Below are 18,841 nucleotides of genomic sequence, written 5' to 3' on the forward strand. Positions count from 1 at the left end.
CAGACAGCAGGGGTGGACGTCAGCGCTGCATGCGGGGATCTGGGCAGACTCCAGGGGTGGGCGTCAGCGCTGCATGCGGGGATCCGGGCAGACAGATGGGGTGGACGTCAGCGCTGCATGCGGGGATCCGGGCAGACAGCAGGGGTGGACGTCAGCGCTGCATGCGGGGATCCGGGCAGACAGCAGGGGTGGACGTCAGCGCTGCATGCGGGGATCCGTGCAGACACCAGGGGTGGACGTCAGCGCTGCATGCGGGGATCCGTGCAGACTCCAGGGGTGGGCCCCAGCGCTGCATGCAGGGATCCGTGCAGACTCCAGGGGTGGACGTCAGCGCTGCATGCGGGGATCCGGGCAGACAGCAGGGGTGGACGTCAGCGCTGCATGCGGGGATCCGTGCAGACTCCAGGGGTGGACGTCAGCGCTGCATGCGGGGATCCGTGCAGACTCCAGGGGTGGACGTCAGCGCTGCATGCGGGGATCCGTGCAGACTCCAGGGGTGGACGTCAGCGCTGCATGCGAGGATCCGGGCAGACTCCAGGGGTGGACGTCAGCACTCATGCAGGGGATCCGTGCAGAGCAGACAAGCACAAAAGTCCCATCAACGTTCAGTTGGACCCCTCTTTTTAAAATCATGTCAGTGTGCCTAAAGAGTGTTTGTTGAGCACATTCCTTTATTAAGATTATTATTAGTGTCCCTCATACATAAGATGGACTTTTATAAAAGAAATAACCTTCACAAGATACAAAATCTTTAATCTTAAAAAGGAGAAAGCTGCTGACTAAAATGTATCCGCATGAGTCACCAGTAAATTCTGGCTGACCGGACTCTGTCGGCACTCCTTTCCCCAGTTGTGTGGTCTTTGTTTTAAAACGTTCACCTCATTTTCATTTTGCCAATCACACTTCCAAGCCAGCCCGATATTGGGTTGAAAAAACAAGGAGGCGGAGGGGGAAAGTTCATGAAAACATCGCCTGCATTTGTCCCAATGTCCAGCTTTTGAATTTGCAAATTTCATCAGAAACCATCTTCCAGAGCCAGAGCTAGCGCTTTGGGGGTGGCGTCTCGTGAATGCCCCCAGAATCCTGGTCAGAAATTTGGAGTAGATCTTCCCAGGACCTTCCTCTGTACTACTGCCACTCAGAGCGATATGTTTCTTTCCTCGCAGGTATCCCTTTTCCAATCATTATTGCCTGGGCACTGGGAAAGCTGTACTATGACAATGAGAAGTAAGCCTGATTTCTACTACGTCTATTAGCATCGGGAAAATATTGATCTTGACGCACTGCTCAGGATGGCTGCGGTACAAACAAAGAGGTGGATATGTTCCCACCCTAAAGAGTGTGCGGAAGGCCGGCTACGTGCAAAAGGTGGGGAAAGACAGACCAGAGTCTTCCTTGGTTTGGTGCTCGAGCCCAAGTCCCGCTCAGTGCCTCGCTGCCGCTGGCCTTTCCCCTTGAAGTGATAAGTGAGGATGACTGAGCCTGGGATCCTACAAAGTGTTTGCTAAATGGATCTGAGATTTAATCTGCCAGCAGAGTTATATGCTGCCTCCGCCTGTGCCGTTTTCACAGAGACCTGCTAAGGGAGGACTTAGCTTGAATGTGACGTGTTCGTCCTGTGAACGGTGGCGTTAAAATTAGCCCATTTCGGCGCCTGACAACTTGCCTTGTTTGTCAGCCGCGGTTTTGCCTTGTGACTCTAAGACCTTTCCCGCTCCCCTAGGAGATGCACCGGTTGAGATGCACTTAAAGGGTGGCAAAACCCGGGTATAAGTATACAAGTCTAACATTCCATGTGGACAAGTCTCAGGACTTGTCCACATGGAATGTTAGACTTGTATACTTATACCGCTTTGGTTATGCCCTTATAACTGCCTGTATGGATGCTGTAATTCCTGGAGAACAGGGTCACTTCAGTTTAGATTAGGGCACATCTACACTACCCGCCGGATCGGCGGGTAGTGATCGATCTATCGGGGATCGATTTATCGCGTCTAGTGTAGACGCAATAAAATCAATCCCCGATCGCTCTGCTGTTGACTCCGGAACTCCACCGCGGCGAGAGGCGGAAGCGAAGTTGACGGGGGAGCGGCCGTCCTCACGGCCAGGTAAATCAACCTAAGATACTCCGACTTTAGCTACACTATTCGCATAGCTGAAGTTGCGTATCTTAGGTCTACCCCCCCGCCCTAGTGTAGACTACTTCCAAAGCAACATAAACTAACCCAGCAAAAGGCCCTCTTAAAGCTTGCCTACACTCGAAATTGAATTCAGATTAGGGTAAAGTGTGAATTTAAAATGCCTTTGCTCTTCCTGACTAATTCCACGTGTACGCCCCCTCCTTCCAGAATAAGAGTGCCTGATTCCTCTTTAGTTAAATTAAACTAAACCAGAGCAAGGTCATTTTATTCTAGAAGAAGCCTACCACACATGGCGCTGATCAGTCATAGCTATTCCAGAATAACTCCAGGTGTAGACAAGCCTCTATTCCGGACTAAGAGTCTCCACATGGGGAGTTATACCCGACTAGTTATTGTGCTTTAAATTCACACCCTACCTTACACCGATACAATTTCCCATGTAGACAAGGCCTTAGGAGGGGCTCTTCCGAAAAGTTGTGCCTAGATTCATGGCCCTGATGCTGACCGCCCCGTTCGCTTGACTTGCAGGTGCTGGTTCGGGAAGCAAGCAGGAGTCTATACCGATTACATCTACCAAGGCCCCATGATCCTGGTGCTTCTGGTAAGAGCAGATGTTCTTGCTCCCTTGATGATACCTTCACTCTTGTCCTGACTGTGGTGGCCACATTCTCCTAAGCTGCTCAGGCCTCTTCAGCCAGGGGAAGCATCCCTGCCCATGGGAATGGTGAAGGGGGAACGTTTCTTAGGAGAGCGTCTGCCTCAGCAGATTGAGGTCTCCTTGGAAATAACTACAACCCCCGAAATGCCCCTCAGTGTTTCACCCCGCCGAGCAGTGTGCCAGAGCCAGCCAGTCGGGGCGTCTGACACTCAGATGCTTCTGTGAGGCGCCCTGAGGAAAGCCTGCGGGTACCGCGACAGCCGTTGTACTGTGATTGGCTGGCGGCCCCCTGACAGGGTGACGTGAGCGGGGAGAGCGAGGGATAAAGAAAGAGCAGTGCAGGGAGGGAGCTAGCCGGCCAGCATTGCTTTGGGCAGGAAGGACGGGTTAGAACGTGACGTAGCTGCCCGGCTCAGCACTGGACATCCCATCCAGTGCAGTTGAGCAGCTAACTAGACAAGGCCCCCATCAAACCGTACGATCCCGACCCAGCTACTAACCCCACCACCCTGCAAAATCTGACTCCCTTGCTCCCTTAAACTCTTCAAGCACATTGGGCGTTTTCTGTTTGTACAGCATCTTGCATCCTGATCCTCCGGGTGCTCCCACTGTATAAATAATAACTGGAAATCACACTGAAAATTGATCCCCTTTCTGCACCCCTAAGCTATCCTACACCCCAACTTCCAACCCCACCTTTGCACCCTGCTGGGAGGAGGCCCTACCTGCTTGATTCCTCTCCCATCTGGAAACCACCCTCCCACTTGTAACCCTGGGTCTGTCCCTCCCATTCCTGCCTCCCCCAAATTCCAAAACTTCCCCCCCACCCTCCCACAGGGTTATCACTGCTCCCCTCTTCTCCTAGCTGCCAAACGCCTTCTTGGGTCTGAATCAGGTCAGCTGTACCATGTAGACAACTCACTGTCCGCAATGGACATCTGCCAACCATCCCAGATGGGCACTATCCTGAATTCCATGGCAAAGTGGCTTGCCCAGATTAGTAACATTATCTATTCCTTGTATTCTTGTAGCATTTCCAGGCCCGAGGCATGGATCAGGGCAGCATTGGGCTAGGCACTGATTTAGTTGGGAATTGGTCCAGCTTTGAGCAGGGAGTTGGACTAGATGACCTCCTGCGGTCCCTTCCAACCCTGATATTCTATGATTCTATGACCCAAATGACAGGGTCTGCCCCAAAGAGCTACAATCTAAGGATAACGTTGAGAGACAATGGGTGACTGTGACAGCCAGGGGAATACAAGACAATCCCGGTCGGTAAAACAGGCAGCAGATGGTATCAGCACACCAGCTGCCTAACCGGCGTCTAGGTTTTCTTCAGGCTCACAGCAAAGGGGAATTTTGAGGAGGAGGACGAGGTGGTTTTGCTGACGTTTACAGGGAGCATGGGGGGCACGAAGGTGCTTGTCAGAAAATGTCACGAACGGGCGCCGGAGGCCGGCGTCGCTGGCCGAGCAGAGTGGGGCGTCAGCGTCTGGGTAGCGAACGAGAGCCGAGGCGGGGATAGGCCGTGAGAGCGAAGACGAGCGGTTTGTGTTTGATGCAGTGAAGGGCGAGCCAGTGGAGGGGCCCTGGGGCAGAGTGCTGGGAATCAGCAGGTGAGCCAGCACCCTGGTCGCAGTCCAGCGGCCTGGGCTGATTGAGGCGATCAGATCCGATTGGGGTGGGGAAGTAAATGAGCCCTTTAACGAGGAGGCTGGAGAGAAGAGCATAGGGAGGCCGTGTCAGGGGAAGGAGCAGAAGAGAGAGAGGCTAGTAGGGCTGACAAAAGGGAGTTCTCTGGGAGGAGACACCTCTGCTCCCCCCACCTTCGGAGAAGGGGCAGTAAAACTGGGGGGCGCTGTAAATCCTGCGCCTGCACTAGTACGTCGAAGGTGGTGGAGTGAAACACTGCCCGGAGGTATAGGCCTGTGCCAAGCAGAGGATGCCCCGTCCCAGAGGGGTTGCAGTGACAAGCCAGGGAGATGCTGTTTGAATGGATTGAGCCTGTAGGGAGGCCAGAATATTCCCCATGCCTGGGAAGTTCCTTTTCCGCCTTTAAAATTGTCACAAAGGGAGCGTCCGTTCCACCGCGTCTTTGCTAAAGCAGCTCAAACAGCACGCGCCAGACCAGCCCTGACTTCTCAAGGCCTGAGTGCGCTTGGCGAGGAAATGCACCGGGACTCGCCAGATGGGATTCGGTGCAAGGTGTTGGAGAGGCCAACCTGGGCACCTCAGTCACATGGTGTTGTTTCTGGTCCTTGCTCAGCTGACCGACCCTGGTGAACAGGAGATGCGAAGGAGTGAGACACGCTAGGACTTGGCTTTGCTCTGGGGCAGGTGGGACGGGTTGGCGTGAGGGGAAAAGCCCCTGTGGCTACTCCTCCCTTCTCACCGATCAGTAATAATACCCAGCATTTTTAATCACCAGTATCAACTGGCCTCCCCTCTATTCCTCTGGATAATTGGGCCTGGCTTCTCATTTCCCAGCCCTTTAGGTAACCAGACCGTTTTTAATCTGTGTCAGTTTTGCTTGGCCCTGTCTGCAGCTCCCCCCATGACCTCATTAGTGGAGCAGCAAACAGGGAAGCTGCCAGGCAATGGATTGATTGCCTCCTGGACTCACAGAAGCTTATTCACCTTTCTCTTCCTTCTTTTTCTTTCTTTCGCCCCTTGCTCCACCCCTCTGTCTTGTAACCCTTCCCCTCCAGCTCTCCATCTCATCTCCATCTCCCACCACTTCTCCCCTCCCCCGGAACAAAGTCCGGCTCTGACACTGAAGTTGCCCCCCGAATGTCTTGCTAATAAAATGCTTTGAAGGTGCTAAATGTCTCACTCCTTCACATCTCCTGGTTACAAGGGGCGGTCAGCTGAGCAAGGACCAGAAACAACACCATGTGACTGAGGTGCCCCTTCCCCACGTGCCGTCCAGCCTGCGTGTTGAATGAGGCGGGGTCCTGTGGAAATCATGGAAGTCATGAAAGACTCTGTCAGAATTAGAGCGGGATTGACGTGTTTTTCATCAACGCTTTTTTTTCCAGCAAAAAAATGGCTTTTTTTAAATAAAACTTACATTGTTATTTTTGAGGTTTTTTGATGAAAAACCATAACCCCTCCCCCGCAAAATTTTACCATATTGAAATGACTCCATGAATTTCCCCAAAAATGGAGGAGAAAGGGTTTATAAGTGCATGTAATTCTGCCCTTGTGAGACTGCAAGATTGGGGCAACTCGGGGATTCCACATCACATGGGCCCCATTTACAATCAGAAAGATCCTTTTCCTACAGACACCCATTGGGATCTGAGAGTCAAGCTGGGTCTTTTCCTTCTCCTTCAGCAACCCCAGGAATAAAGGAATAAATGAGGCCCTCGGTAGGATGTCAACCGAATTGCTGGCTACGTTCCAGTCTGATACACTGGGCCAGCCCCAGGGGCTTGAGTGAGTTTCATAGAATCACAGAAGATTAGGATTGGAGGAGACCTCAGGAGGTCATCTAGTCCAGCCCCCTGCTCAAAGCAGTACCAATCCCCAACTAAATCATCCCAGCCAGGGCTTTGTCAAGCCGGGCCTTAAAAACCTCACAGGAGTGGCTGATTGGACGCGAGTTCTGTCGCGGATGCACAGGAAGGAATAGATTGTAGCTCCCGTGCCCAGAGCTCAACCAGGTGCCAAGCAGCGATGGGAGATGATTCCCCCCAGTGCAAGGGGGGTCACTACCAAGGCAGTGTAGCCAGCCCTACACCATCACCCCAGGGCAGGGTGCAGACAGCTTTTCCACCCTCCCCTCGGCAGTCCAGCTCGGCTCCTGGGGCACGTTATGCTCCCTTATGCCAGACTTGAGTCTGGCCCTTTGAGATCAGACCTGCTGTCTTGAGATGAATACATCAGTCGCTGGGTGCCCGGGGCATAGGGCAGGTGGCACGGCTCTTGAGGGGTCTGCTCCCCTCTAGGGCCGGGTTCCCCCTGCCATGCAGCAGCCTCTCCTCCTGCGTGCAGTGAGTGAGTCTGGCTCGGCCGGGTCTGATGCCCGCCTTATGCCAGGGTAATCACTGACGCACAGCTCAAGGCCGAGGGGCATCCGGATGGATGGGCAGCAACACCTGTCTGCTCAGAACTGGCCCCTGGGGAGAGAGCACTTGTCTCCCACCAGCATACGGGTAATGAGGCCTTTTCATCCTCTGCCCGCCGCAGAGGCAGGGCGGCATGGCCGGGTGAGGCTGGCTCTGATGCACGCCTCCCTGGCACCACGGCTCTCTCTGCAAGTTTCTGCCCTTGGGGGATGATTCCCTCCTCCCTCCCCCCGAGCTGTGATGGCACCAAGCAGCCATCGGGATAACTGCATTCTCCAGCCAGCTCCTGTCGCTACCCCTGGAGCGGGAACAGAGAAGTAGGGCGCGGGGGGGGCTGTGCTTTTTCCCACCATCTGAAGCAAAACAGGGTTAAGGTTTCAGCTTCATCTGGTGACCGACCCCCAAGAGACGGGGGCTTGGCTGCATCTCTAAATGGAGAGGCTCTGTCCCATAAGATTTATAGAGGGGCTATTTGATTCTCTGTTCCAGTCTGACCTCCTGTCTATCACCAGCCCTTAAAGCTCACCCAGTGACGCTGGATTGAGCCCAGCGACTTGTGTTGGACTAAAGCATTAGCTATCCACCTCTCCTGGCAGCCAGCCCTGGCCCTCTGGACACATGCCTGGGCCTGACCTGCAGCCAGATCCAAGCCGCCCTTCTTTCTCCACGATCAGGGAGGCAGCCAAGCTGCATGGCCCTATGCAGGATAAACCACTCGTCCGGGGGTGCCTCCCAGACCGACCGAGAAGCCCCAGAAACACTCAGGAAGCCGGAGGGGCAAAGTGTTTGCGTGACAGACGCAGCCATGGCTGGAGGGGGAAGCTGCCAAGAGGAACCAGCCAGGGACTCCAGCTGTTCAGAGCAGAAAAAGCCAAAGCAGGAACCTTGGGGCATTCAGAGAACTTCCCATCGCCCCTGCCCTGTCCCCCTCATCCACTTCCCTTCCCTTCTCTTTCTGTTCAGCTGAGCCCCTCCTAACTCACCCCCCCACAAAAAGACCGGCATTTGCTGCTGTCCCAGGGCTAGTGTGTTTCTACCCCTTCCCTGCTCCGGGTCTGGCGGCTCTATTTCACTTGTAAGCTCCTTGGGGCAGAGACCAGCAACTATCCTATGTCTGTACAGCACCTGGCACAGTGGGGCCCCATTCTTGGTTGGTCCTTAGGCATGACCGTAATAATCATGATAAATAACATGATATGCAGACTAGCCACTAGAGAAGGATTTGATGCACACTTGGCCAGTGGGTTGCAAACTATTGCTAGCCTGCAGGAGAACAGTGGTGAGCAGGAGTCAAGACTCTGGGCGGGGAGTATGGCCTAGTAGGCGGAGCCGAGGTTAGTGACAGACTAACCAAAGCGCACACGTATTGAGCCTGTCGGCTTTGAAAGGTTCGTGGCTGAGTGGATTAGCCACAGAGCTGCCGCATTAGAGGCCTGGGTCAGTAGAATGGTTGGAAGCGGCACAGAAACCGAACCAGCAGCCAGTCAAGGTGAGAATTGAGCACCTTGGCTTCTGGCTCTGGGCTCTGCCGTCCCCTAGGGTGTGGGGTGTTTGGTGAGGAGCCTCATTCCCCGTGGGCGTGAAATCAGGACCCAGTGCAAGTGTCCAGAGGCAGAAGGCTAGTGCTATGGGCAGAGCCTCTGCAAGGCTTTCAGGAGCTGTTCTCTGGGCACTAGATTTTATTTTTTCTGGAGTCCTTTCGGGATCGTTCCATGGCGCGCGGGGTGAGGCGTGGGAGCCGTGTGAACACTGGCGACTTTCCACCTTCTGTCTCTGGCAGATCAACTTCATCTTCTTATTCAACATCGTCCGAATCCTCATGACCAAGCTCCGAGCCTCGACCACCTCGGAGACCATGCAATACAGGTAGCAGCACGCACGCCAGAGTGCCACTGACAGCCCACACTGCAGAGTGACAGGTTGGCTGAGGAGGGCTCCCAATTCACTTCTCTCCTGGCGTACAAATAAAGCACCATGGAGAGCTGCTCCGACTAGCCACCGGCTGCCCAAGAGCTGGGCAGTAGTGAAGGCATGGGAATGCCCCGGCCTTGCCTCTCTGGTCTACCCTCGGCACTGGCTGCTCCTAGCACCGGGGCCCTGCGCGCCAGCTCCCTGAGTTCAATAATCTAGTAACTCCGGCTCCTAGGCCTGCACCCCTTAGTCCCTCCTGCGCCCCAAGCCCCGCCCCAGCCCTGATCCCCCTCCCGCCCTCTGAACCCCTGGGTCCCAGCCTGGAGCACCCTCCTACACCCCAAATCCCTTCGTCCCCAGCCCCACCCCAGAGCCTGCAGCCCCAGCCGGAGCTCCCTCCCACACTCTGAACCCCTCAGCCCCAGCCTAGAGCTTCCTCCTGTACCCCAAATCCCTCATCCCCAGCCCCACACCAGAGCCCGGACCTCCCCTGCACCCCAACCTCCTGCCCCAGCCCAGAGCCCCCTCCCGCACCCTGAACCCCTCATTTCTGGCCCCACCCCAGAATCCGCACCCCTGGCCCAGAGCCCATACCCCCTCCCACACCCCAACCCCCTGCCTCAGCCCAGAGCCCCCTCCCATACTCCTTCACCCCAAACCCTTCATCACTGGCCCCACCCCAGAGCCCACACCCCCAGCTGGAGCCCTCACCCCACCCACACCCAACCCTCCTGAGCCAGCCCAGTGAAAATGAGCGAGTGAGTGAGGGTGGGGAGAGCAAGCGACAGAGGGAGGGGAGGATGGAGTGAGCAGGGGGCGGGGCCTCAGAGAAGGGGTGGGGAGGAGGCAGGGCCTTGGATGAGGGGCGGGGCAGGAGGCGGGGCAATGGTGTTTGGTTTTGTGTGAGTATAAAGTTGGCAACCCTATTTAAAGATCCTTGCTCCTGGCTATGAGAGCGCTCTGGTTTTGTCCTGCTGGTCCTGGCCAAACGTTCCCCATTCCTCCCAAGTACTTTGCCACTCCCCACCCCAGAGGTGGCTGCATTTCAGCAGCACTGTCTCTGAATCCATCTGGAGCCCTCATTAATGAATGATCTCCTCGAGTTCCTGCAGATGCATTGGGGCCCCAAGGGGTGCTGGCAACTTTCACACTGACGGGGACTCAGGCAAAAAGGACAATGATACCAGCGACGGGTCAGGGGGTGTGAAGGGCCAGGCTTTCCGAGGCTGGGGTCTCCCTCTGAAAAGCACCAAAGTGGCTTCAGAGCCCAGCCCCCAGTAGCCATAATCACCCTAATCTCTCAAGCTTTTGAAAATGCCAGCCAGCGAGCCCAGGCCAGAGACTGCGAGCTGCTGGGTCCTTCACTAAAGGGAGCAATTAGAGGCTGAATGACTGCCTTTGCAAACGCCTCCCGCAATGGGAGCCACCCTTCTGCTCCCCAAAGCTGGCCCTGCCAATCCAGGCACGGAGGTGAGAATGAAATGGCCACTTGGGAGCAAAGCAAAGGACTAAGTAGGAGGAATTAATCGATGCGGCTCAAACACCTGCCCGCCGGCACGTGGCACAGAAAATGTAACCCTTCCTCTGCTGGACAGCACTTTCCAAAAAGAGACAAATGCCAAGTCCTAATATTCCAGGGGTCTTGCTGGGACGCTGGTCCAGATTTTTAAAAATATGTAGGGGGCTCACTCCCATGGGACGGCCTTTCTTACAGGAGCTTCCCCTGCAGGACAGGAGCCAGGATGTGTCTGATAATTCTGTTCTTTACTATAGTTTTAACCAATTTGCCTGATACTGAAGTCAGGCTTACTGGCCTGTAATTGCCAGGATCACCTCTGGAGCTTTTTTAAAAATTGGTGTTACATTAGCTAACCTCCCATCACCTGGTACAGAGGCTGACTGAAGTGATAGGTTACATACCATAGCTTCTCGCAACAACCTTGTCTTCCTTGAGTGTTCCTTTAGCACCTCGATCATCCAGTGACCCCACAGATTGTTTGGAAGGCTTCCTGCTTCTGATGTACTCAAGTTTTTTTTTTTTTTTTTTTGCTGTTAGTTTTTGTGTCTTTTGCTAGTTTCTCTTCAAATTCTTTTTTGCCTAATTATACTAGGCCTGCCTAATTATACTTTTCTTCTTGACATGCCAGAGTTTATGCACCTTTCTATTTTCCTCTGTAGGATTTGACTTCCAGTTTTTAAAGGATGTCGTTTTGCCTCTAACTGTCACTTTTACTCTGTTTTTAACTATGGTGGCATTTTTTGGTCCTCTTTTTTTTTAATTTGGGGTATACATTTAATTTGAGCCTCTGTTATGATTTTTTTTTTAATTCCCATGCAGTTTGCAGGCATGTCACTCTTGTGACTGTTTCTTTTAATTTCTGTTTAACTAGCTTCCTTATTTTATGTAGTTCCCCTTTTGAAGTTAAATGCTACTGTGGTGAGCTTCTTTGATATTTTCCTCCCCACAAGGATGTTAAATTTAATTACAGGATGGCCTCTATTACCAGCGGTCCAGCTATATTCACCTCCTGGACCTGCCCCTGTGCACCACTTGGGACTGAATCAAGAACTGCCTCTCCCCTTGTAGGCTCCAGGACTAGCTGCTCCAAGAAGCAGTCTAGAAAGTTTGGTGTCTAGAAAATTTATCTCTGCATCCCATCCTGAGGTGACCCATACCCAGTCACTATGGGACTAGCTGAAATCCCCCATTATTGTTGGGTTTTCTGTTTGTTTAGCCTCCCTAATCTTCCTGAGTATTTCACAGTCACCATTCTGGTCAGGTGGTCGGTAGTATATTCCTACTGCTATACTTCTATTATTCAAGCATGAAACTTCTATCCAGAGAGATTCTCTGGCACAGTTTGAGTAATTTAAGATTTTTCCAATATTTGATTCCGTGCTTTCTTTCATATAAAGTGCCACTGCCCCACCCACATGACCTACTCTGTCATGCCTAGATATTTTGTACCCCGGTATTACCGCATCACATTAATTATCATCATCCAGCGAGCTTCTGTGGCTGCCCCACTCCCCTGCTCACAATAATCTGTAAGAGACATTGATCCCAGCCTCCCCGCTCGGATCGGCCCACGGTAGCGGCGGGGGGAGGAATCTGCTGTGGTGCTGATGTGGTTGAACCCCGTGTTCCTTCCTCAGGAAAGCAGTGAAGGCCACGCTGGTCCTGCTGCCGCTGCTGGGCATCACCTACATGCTGTTCTTCGTGAATCCGGGGGAAGACGAGATCTCCCAGGTCGTTTTCATCTACTTCAACTCCTTCCTGGAATCTTTCCAGGTATGCGCCCAGCATCGCCCCCTCCTGGCCAGAACCCTGCCAGCACCAGCAGGCCCACGCCCCCAGGAGATATGTCACCCAGCTGGAAAATATGCCTGAATGTGCATCAGATTGAGGTCCCCAGGCCGTATTGAGACCAGTGGCCACCCTCACTGCTGGGTTCTACACAAAACCCTGTGAAATGGCAAGATTTTAGCCAGGCTGGCCCCACACCGCAACAAACCAGAGATTGGCTTAAAAATCGTGAGATTAAAGACATGAATTGGGGGGAGTCTATTTCTTTGCCTTCTGATTTCTGGGCCTGTCAGTCACACCCCGCTCACATTTCCAGCTTTTCTCTGCAACCACAGGGGTAGAAACTTCCTGTTTTGTTTAATGGCAGCCAAGATTCTCACTCCATCACTTGACTCCAGGAGCTCGGGCTTTAAGGAAAGCACACATGACAAGAATGGACATGTCTAATCAATGCAACGCAGGTGGCTATCAGCCCCAGAGCACCCCGTGGGCACTGGTCCCCCACAGATCATAATGACTGTGTTTCTTTCTTCCAGGGCTTCTTTGTCTCCGTCTTCTATTGCTTCCTGAACAGCGAGGTGAGCATTTCCTGGTGAGGTGGGAGGATGGAAGGGGATCTCTCAGCTTTACGGCTTCCACATAGCGATTCCCTCTGTGCCTGGCAAATGAAACAGCCTTGTCTGCCCAATCTAACGACTATTCATGGATGGGGAGATGGGCCCATCTGGTCACCCTGGGAGACCTGGGGTTTCCTGACACTTGGAGGCATAATGAAAGAAATGTGGTGGTTTTAACATGTGTCCAAATCGGCTGGCAGGGGTATTAAAGGCCAGGGACCGAGGTGCATCAGTAGAGTTGGGTGTGGTCCCAAAGGAGTCAATTCATCAATGGGACCCATCTTCCCCCGACAATGCCAGATCTGTTCCCGCAGAGCTTGTAATCGGCACTATTCACAAATACGCCAGCTCCCGGCCCTGCATTTCAGGAACAAACTCAGCACTGCATCGTCTGGAAGGCCAAGAGGCAGTCACAGCTGTATGCAGTTGCTACATTCCCTGTCTGTACTGAACAGATTCTGGGATTGTTGCCGTCCTTGGGCTTAATTTCCAAGGTACGAAACTGGGTAAGCAGGAGATACAAACACACGTCACTTCTGGGGAGAGCAGGTCAAAAAATGGCAAGTATTCATCATGGGAAAACCTCAAGCTTGAATTGTTTTCATCAGAATTTCCCATTAAACTGTCTTGGGTTTGGGGGTTTTTTCAACAAAAAAGGAAAACTGGAAACAGAAACATTTTCAGTGTCTTAAAAACATTTATGGGGGGGAAAGTTGGGGTTGGGGTTTTTTTGGTGAAAAGGGTCAGATTTTGCAAATCAGAAACCAAACATTTTCCTGAAAACCGAATATTTTCACCAAAGGCTTTTACTGAAAAAAACAATTAGGCCTTGGGAAATTTTGGCCGGAACGAAACTTTCCATACAAATGTTCAGTTTGGCCCCATTTTTCATTTAACTTCCTTTTCCATGAGGACATTTCAGCCAACTCTGCTCCCGTGGCCGGAGAAAGGCGCCGCTGGGCTGGCCGAAGGCGCGTGAGGCTATTTTGACGCAGTGCATGGGAAAACTGTCACGACGAGACCCCCAGTTCAATTTGTCCATTAGGTGGTGTCCCTGTAAACCTTTCCTAAGATGAGCAGAGTTTACCGGGGCTGCACACCAGTGTCGGGTGCACCATCTGTTTGAATACAGGGATTGTTTCCCCAAACCTAGCGCATTGTGACCCAAGTGAAAAGGAACCAAAGCCCCTCTCTGGGCTAATCAGTTGTGTTTCCGTGTTTCACATAGAATCATAGGACTGGAAGGGACCTCGAGAGGTCATCTAGTCCAGTCCCCTGCCAGGACTAAGTATTATGCCTCCCTTCAATTGCTTTCACACCTTTGCTAGCTGTAAGAACGGCTAGCTGGGTACAAGACAGATCCCGGGGGCCGGGGAACATAAAAAGCCTTTTCCGACCCCGAAGGAAAACATGGCATCTCTTTGCTGTACCCATCCATAGCCTTCCCTCGGGGAGAGACAGCTCCCAAGCCAGCAGCTCTGTGAGCTAACAGTCTGGTGTTTGCTAAAGAATTCACCCCCCGTGGCTGTTTCTGTCCTGGGAATTTTGTGGATGGATTTTTTTTATTATTATTTTCAAAAACTTTCTTCTTTAAACTGTTTCCCACCTTCTGCAAAGTGGCAAAATGGTCTAGTTAATAATTCAAGGATGAGATTGGCTTTGCCTTCCCCATCACCAAGGCGGGAGGGTTTGTTCAGTCACTGAGGATGACTCTAAGCCCCTTCATGGCTTATGCTTTGATAACAGGCAGTTTGCTGTGGTCAGTCAGGCCAAAAGTGACCAGGGAGCAAATCATTGATGATCTCCTGGCCAGTTCATTCCCTCTGAAACACCTGGCATTGGCCACTGTGGGAAGACAGGATACAGGGCTAGATGGACCTTGGACCTTTGGTCTGACTCAGTCTAGCCGTTCTTATGTTCTAAATAGGCCCAGATCCTCAAAGGTGTTTAGGCTCCTAACTTCTGGTGGAAATATTTGAGGATTTGGGCCACAATGCTGGGCACTCAGCTATTTACCAATTCATCCTCACAACACAGCCGTGGAGAATTAGCGTGGCCCCTATTTACAGAGAGGGAACTCGAGAAGTAACATGGCGAAGGGTCACGCGGTGAGTCAGTGGCAGACCGGAGTCCTGACGCCCACTTCCCTGCTATAACCACTAACCAGCACTTCCTCCCAAAGCCAGGCATAGGAGCCAGTGAGTCCCACTGCAAGTCCCTTCCTCTAATCACATGGCAGCATTCCTGCCCCAACAGCCACTCCCAACAGGGAAGGAACATTCGCTAGAAAGGGACTGAAAAGATAAATGTGCTGGAATGGCTCCTGGAGAGCTTGAACCCCGAGGGGAGATGTGGGATGGGATGAACTAGGAATCCGGGGGGCTTTGCAATGCATGGAGGGGAAGGGACAGACATCTTGGTGACAGGATGCATTGCTGCAAATTAGCCAGGGCAGCGGAGGAACTGAAAGTGGGACTTCCAAGAGGGCCTGTTGGGAAGCAGCTCAGAATCCTTCCTGAGCCCCCCAGGGGGCAGCGAAGATGGGGACAAAGGAAGGCCGGTGCTGTTTTCTCCAGGTTACCCATGGAGGGTTTTAATGCAGCGTGTTGGAGACCAGGGAGCCGATGTGTGATTCTGTTATTAGCTTCCCTGCAGACTAGCTTGTAACCTCCTTGGGGCAGAGCCATGACTCCTCTGCGTGCCCTGAGCCCTCTTGGCATTCAGCACGTGGTAAATAATAACAGCACCCCTCTGCAGAGAGGTAGCAGCTGTCGGGACCTGGCAAGTCCGCTTCCTGTTAGAGGAGAAATCAGTAATGTGGAGGCTGGGGATATTGGTGTAATTTGTTTATTTACTGTATATTCATCAGTCTTGGAACAGAGGTGGGCACAGATAGCACACAGGCAATCCCCTCTTTCAGTACACACAGCCCAAATCCCAATGCCCAGCTCCCAACTCTATCCCCGGAGCAGACTCTGCTTACAGAGGTTAAGGGAGAGAGCAAACTCTCCTGCTACTTGCAACAGCTCCCCCCAAGGAAACCGTATCTGAAAACAAACATGGCATTTCTTCCAAGATTAAAAACTTGCTCGCACACTAAGAAAAAGAATGTGTAGGTCTCTATGTAGCACTGCCGTCTGATAACAATGGCAGGGCTACATATAACAAAAATATTATTTGAGATAACAATGATATTATTTGAGATGTGTGTTCCAAATCATATGTTTCCTGTCTAAATCATAAAGTCATTTGAAGCCCAGAACAAGGGAAAGATGCTGCCAGCTACTGAATTTGTAGCAGGTGGAGAGAGGCTGTTTTTTTCCATGTGGATCAGGTAAAAAGCTCCTTTCTCTGACCTCCTGTTGCTGTGATCTTTGACCCTAAACTCCACTTCTCCTCCCTCGTCCCCTATGTCGCAAATCTGCCTGTCATTTCCTTCTGCAACCTCCCGCATATGCTACGACTTCCCATCTGCCGCCTTCCTCCTTGGTTCCTACAAGTCTATTCCCCTGCAGCAGCTGCTGTCCAGCCACATCCCCAATCACAGCTCTCCAGAGTCTAGTAAGTGCAGAATGCTGCCTTCCTCATCAAAGAAGTATGGCCCCGTGCACCCCACTCACCAACACGGTTTGGACCCAGTTCAAAATCCACCCCCCACTCCGCCTTTGACCTTCTCTCTCTGTACAGCCCTCCCCACTCCCTTCCTTTAGCATTGGCCTCCTCTCTGCCCAACCCTATAGACACTGTGGGTGCAAGAGCCTTCTCCTCTGCAGCTCACGCCAGCAGCAGCAGCCTCCTTGTGTCTCTAAGTGCAGAGTCCTGCACTTAGGATGGAAGAATCCCATGCACTGCTACAGGCTGGGGACCAACTGGCTAAGCAGCCGTTCTGCAGAAAAGGACCTGGGGATTGCAGTGGACGAGAAGCTGGATATGAGTCAGCAGTGTGCCCTTGTTACCAAGAAGGCCAACGGCATATTGGGCTGCATTAGTAGGAGCATTGCCAGCAGATTGAGGGAAGTGATTATTCCCCTCTATTCGGCACTGGTGAGGCCACACCTGGAGTATTGCATCCGGTTTTGGGGCCCCCACTACAGAAGGGACCTGAACAAATTGGAAAGAGTCCAGCGAAGGGCAACGAAAATGATTAGGGGGCTGGGGCACATGACTTATGAGGAGAGGCTGAGGGAACTGGGATTGTTTAGTCTGCAAAAGAGAAAAATGAGGGGGGATTTGATAGCTGCTTTCAACTACCTGAAGGGGGGTTCCAAAGAGGATGGAGCTCGGCTGTTCTCAGTGGTGGCAGATGACAGAACAAGAAGCAATGGTCTCAAGTTGCGTTGGGGGAGGTTTAGGTTGGGTGGTGAAGCACTGGAATGGGTTACCTAGGGAGGTGGTGGAATCTCCTTCCTTAGAGGTTTTTAAGGTCAGGCTTGACAAAGCCCTGGCTGGGATGATTTAGTTGGGGATTGGTCCTGCTTTGAGCAGGGGGTTGGACTAGATGACCTCCTGAGGTCCCTTCCAACCCTGATATTCTATGATTCTGTGATTCTCCATCTCATCACCGGGCTGTCGGGGCCTCCCATAGGATTGCAGCAAGGCAAGCTGGGGAGCAGTTGGCATTTGCCCCAGTGAGCAAATCACAGGCCGCTTAGGATGGGACCCCGCTGGAGACGCCCTGGGAATTTCAGAGCCCTCCAGAATGTCAGTGCTCGCCCAGGGTCACGAAGCGCTGAGATGCAGACACGCCCAGTAGCCATTACGTAGACCAGGCTCTTCGATCCCATTCCTAGCTCCGCTGTCGGACAGGACACGCTGCTGGACTGTGCAGTGCGTGTGGCCCGGTTCTGCTGCAGTGCCCACAGCGCAAACAATGCGCCGAGACCAGATTGCCGGCCGGGGCGGTTCCGTGGGAAACAATCGTCCCCTGCACTAACTCGAGTAGCTGGGAGCCAGGGGGACAGAAAGGGGGCAATGCCAGCTAATTAGCAGCCCAGGTGTTAAATATTTGGAAGGCTAATGACGGGCACTAAGAAATCTGTCCCCACGCGGCTGTTTCATCCACCCCAGCGGCTTCTGTCCCCGTTGGTGGAATTCGAACCTTGCTGCCAATCAACCGCCCTACTGCAGTAACGCCGGGCAGTATTCTTTGCGTCGTACGGGAGGTCAGACTAGATTAGCACAATGGGCCCCGCTGGCCTTGGAATCTGTGAATCTCTGATATTTACCAGCCACCCAAGGCATCTGCGCCGCTCTAGGTTAGAACTGACACAGATGCGGACCAGACAAGTAATAAAGACACTCCGTGAGCCCATCGCTCACTTGCCCTCCGTCACACACTAGACAGCCTCGGGTTTATGAGCCGCTAGCCCCTTTTTTTTATAGCCGGAGTCTGGATTTATCTCCTGCTCACTCTTTCGTGTTCCTGGAGCTGGGTTCATTGCTCTCGTTTCCTGTCAGACCTTTAAAGACAGGATTTATTGCGGTCAGAGCCCAACCATGGAGAGGGACTAGCCAGGCCTGGGAGTCGGGACTCCTGGGACCTGTTCCTGGCTCTGGGAAGGAGGCTGCCTTCTCGGTTAGAGCAAAGGGTTTGGAGTCAGAACTGCTGGGCTCGAATCTCCCATTGCAACGACCACCCCCCCCCCATCTGCCTCAACTCTCCCCCCGGCACACTGGGATAAGCATTTTCCGCAGATTCATAGGCTCTGGGGGTCAGAAGGCTCCACTCTGATCACCTAGTTTGACCTCCAGCATAAGGCAAGCCCCAGAACTCCAGGGTGACCTTGGGCAAGTCATGTCCCTGCTCTGTGCCTCAGTTTCCCCATCTACAAAAACGGGAGAATGCCATGAACTGTCCCTTCCTTCCGGGGAGTTTGAGGGCTTAGTTCATTAATGTCTGTAACCTGCTTTCAGCCCCTTAGTTCTTAGGTGTATTGCCAGGCTGTGCAATGGGAGAGGGAAATCTTGCCCCAGTCTTAGGGTTACCATACGTCCGGATTTTCCCGGACATGTCCGGCTTTTTGGGACTCAAATCCCCGTCCGGGGGGAAATCCCAAAAAGCCGAACATGTCCGGGAAAATCCGGCGCCGCTGGGCCGGGGGCTGGCCCGGGGCCGGCGGTGCTGGGCGGCCGGGGGG

General features: G+C 52.9%; 1 protein-coding gene across 1 annotated transcript in view; it reads left to right on the forward strand.

Moving 5' to 3' along the window:
- The window catches only part of CRHR1 (corticotropin releasing hormone receptor 1), a 102,678-nt gene that overhangs the window by 81,937 nt on the left and 1,900 nt on the right, over window positions 1–18,841 (forward strand). The window contains exons 9-13 of the mRNA XM_034756016.1: window positions 1,167–1,227; window positions 2,670–2,742; window positions 8,650–8,735; window positions 11,937–12,072; window positions 12,624–12,665. Coding sequence (XP_034611907.1) covers window positions 1,167–1,227; window positions 2,670–2,742; window positions 8,650–8,735; window positions 11,937–12,072; window positions 12,624–12,665 — 398 coding nt within the window. The remainder of the gene's footprint in view (window positions 1–1,166; window positions 1,228–2,669; window positions 2,743–8,649; window positions 8,736–11,936; window positions 12,073–12,623; window positions 12,666–18,841) is intronic.

Source organism: Trachemys scripta, chromosome 23, assembly GCF_013100865.1.
Source record: "Trachemys scripta elegans isolate TJP31775 chromosome 23, CAS_Tse_1.0, whole genome shotgun sequence".
NCBI classification, from domain to species: Eukaryota; Metazoa; Chordata; order Testudines; family Emydidae; genus Trachemys; species Trachemys scripta.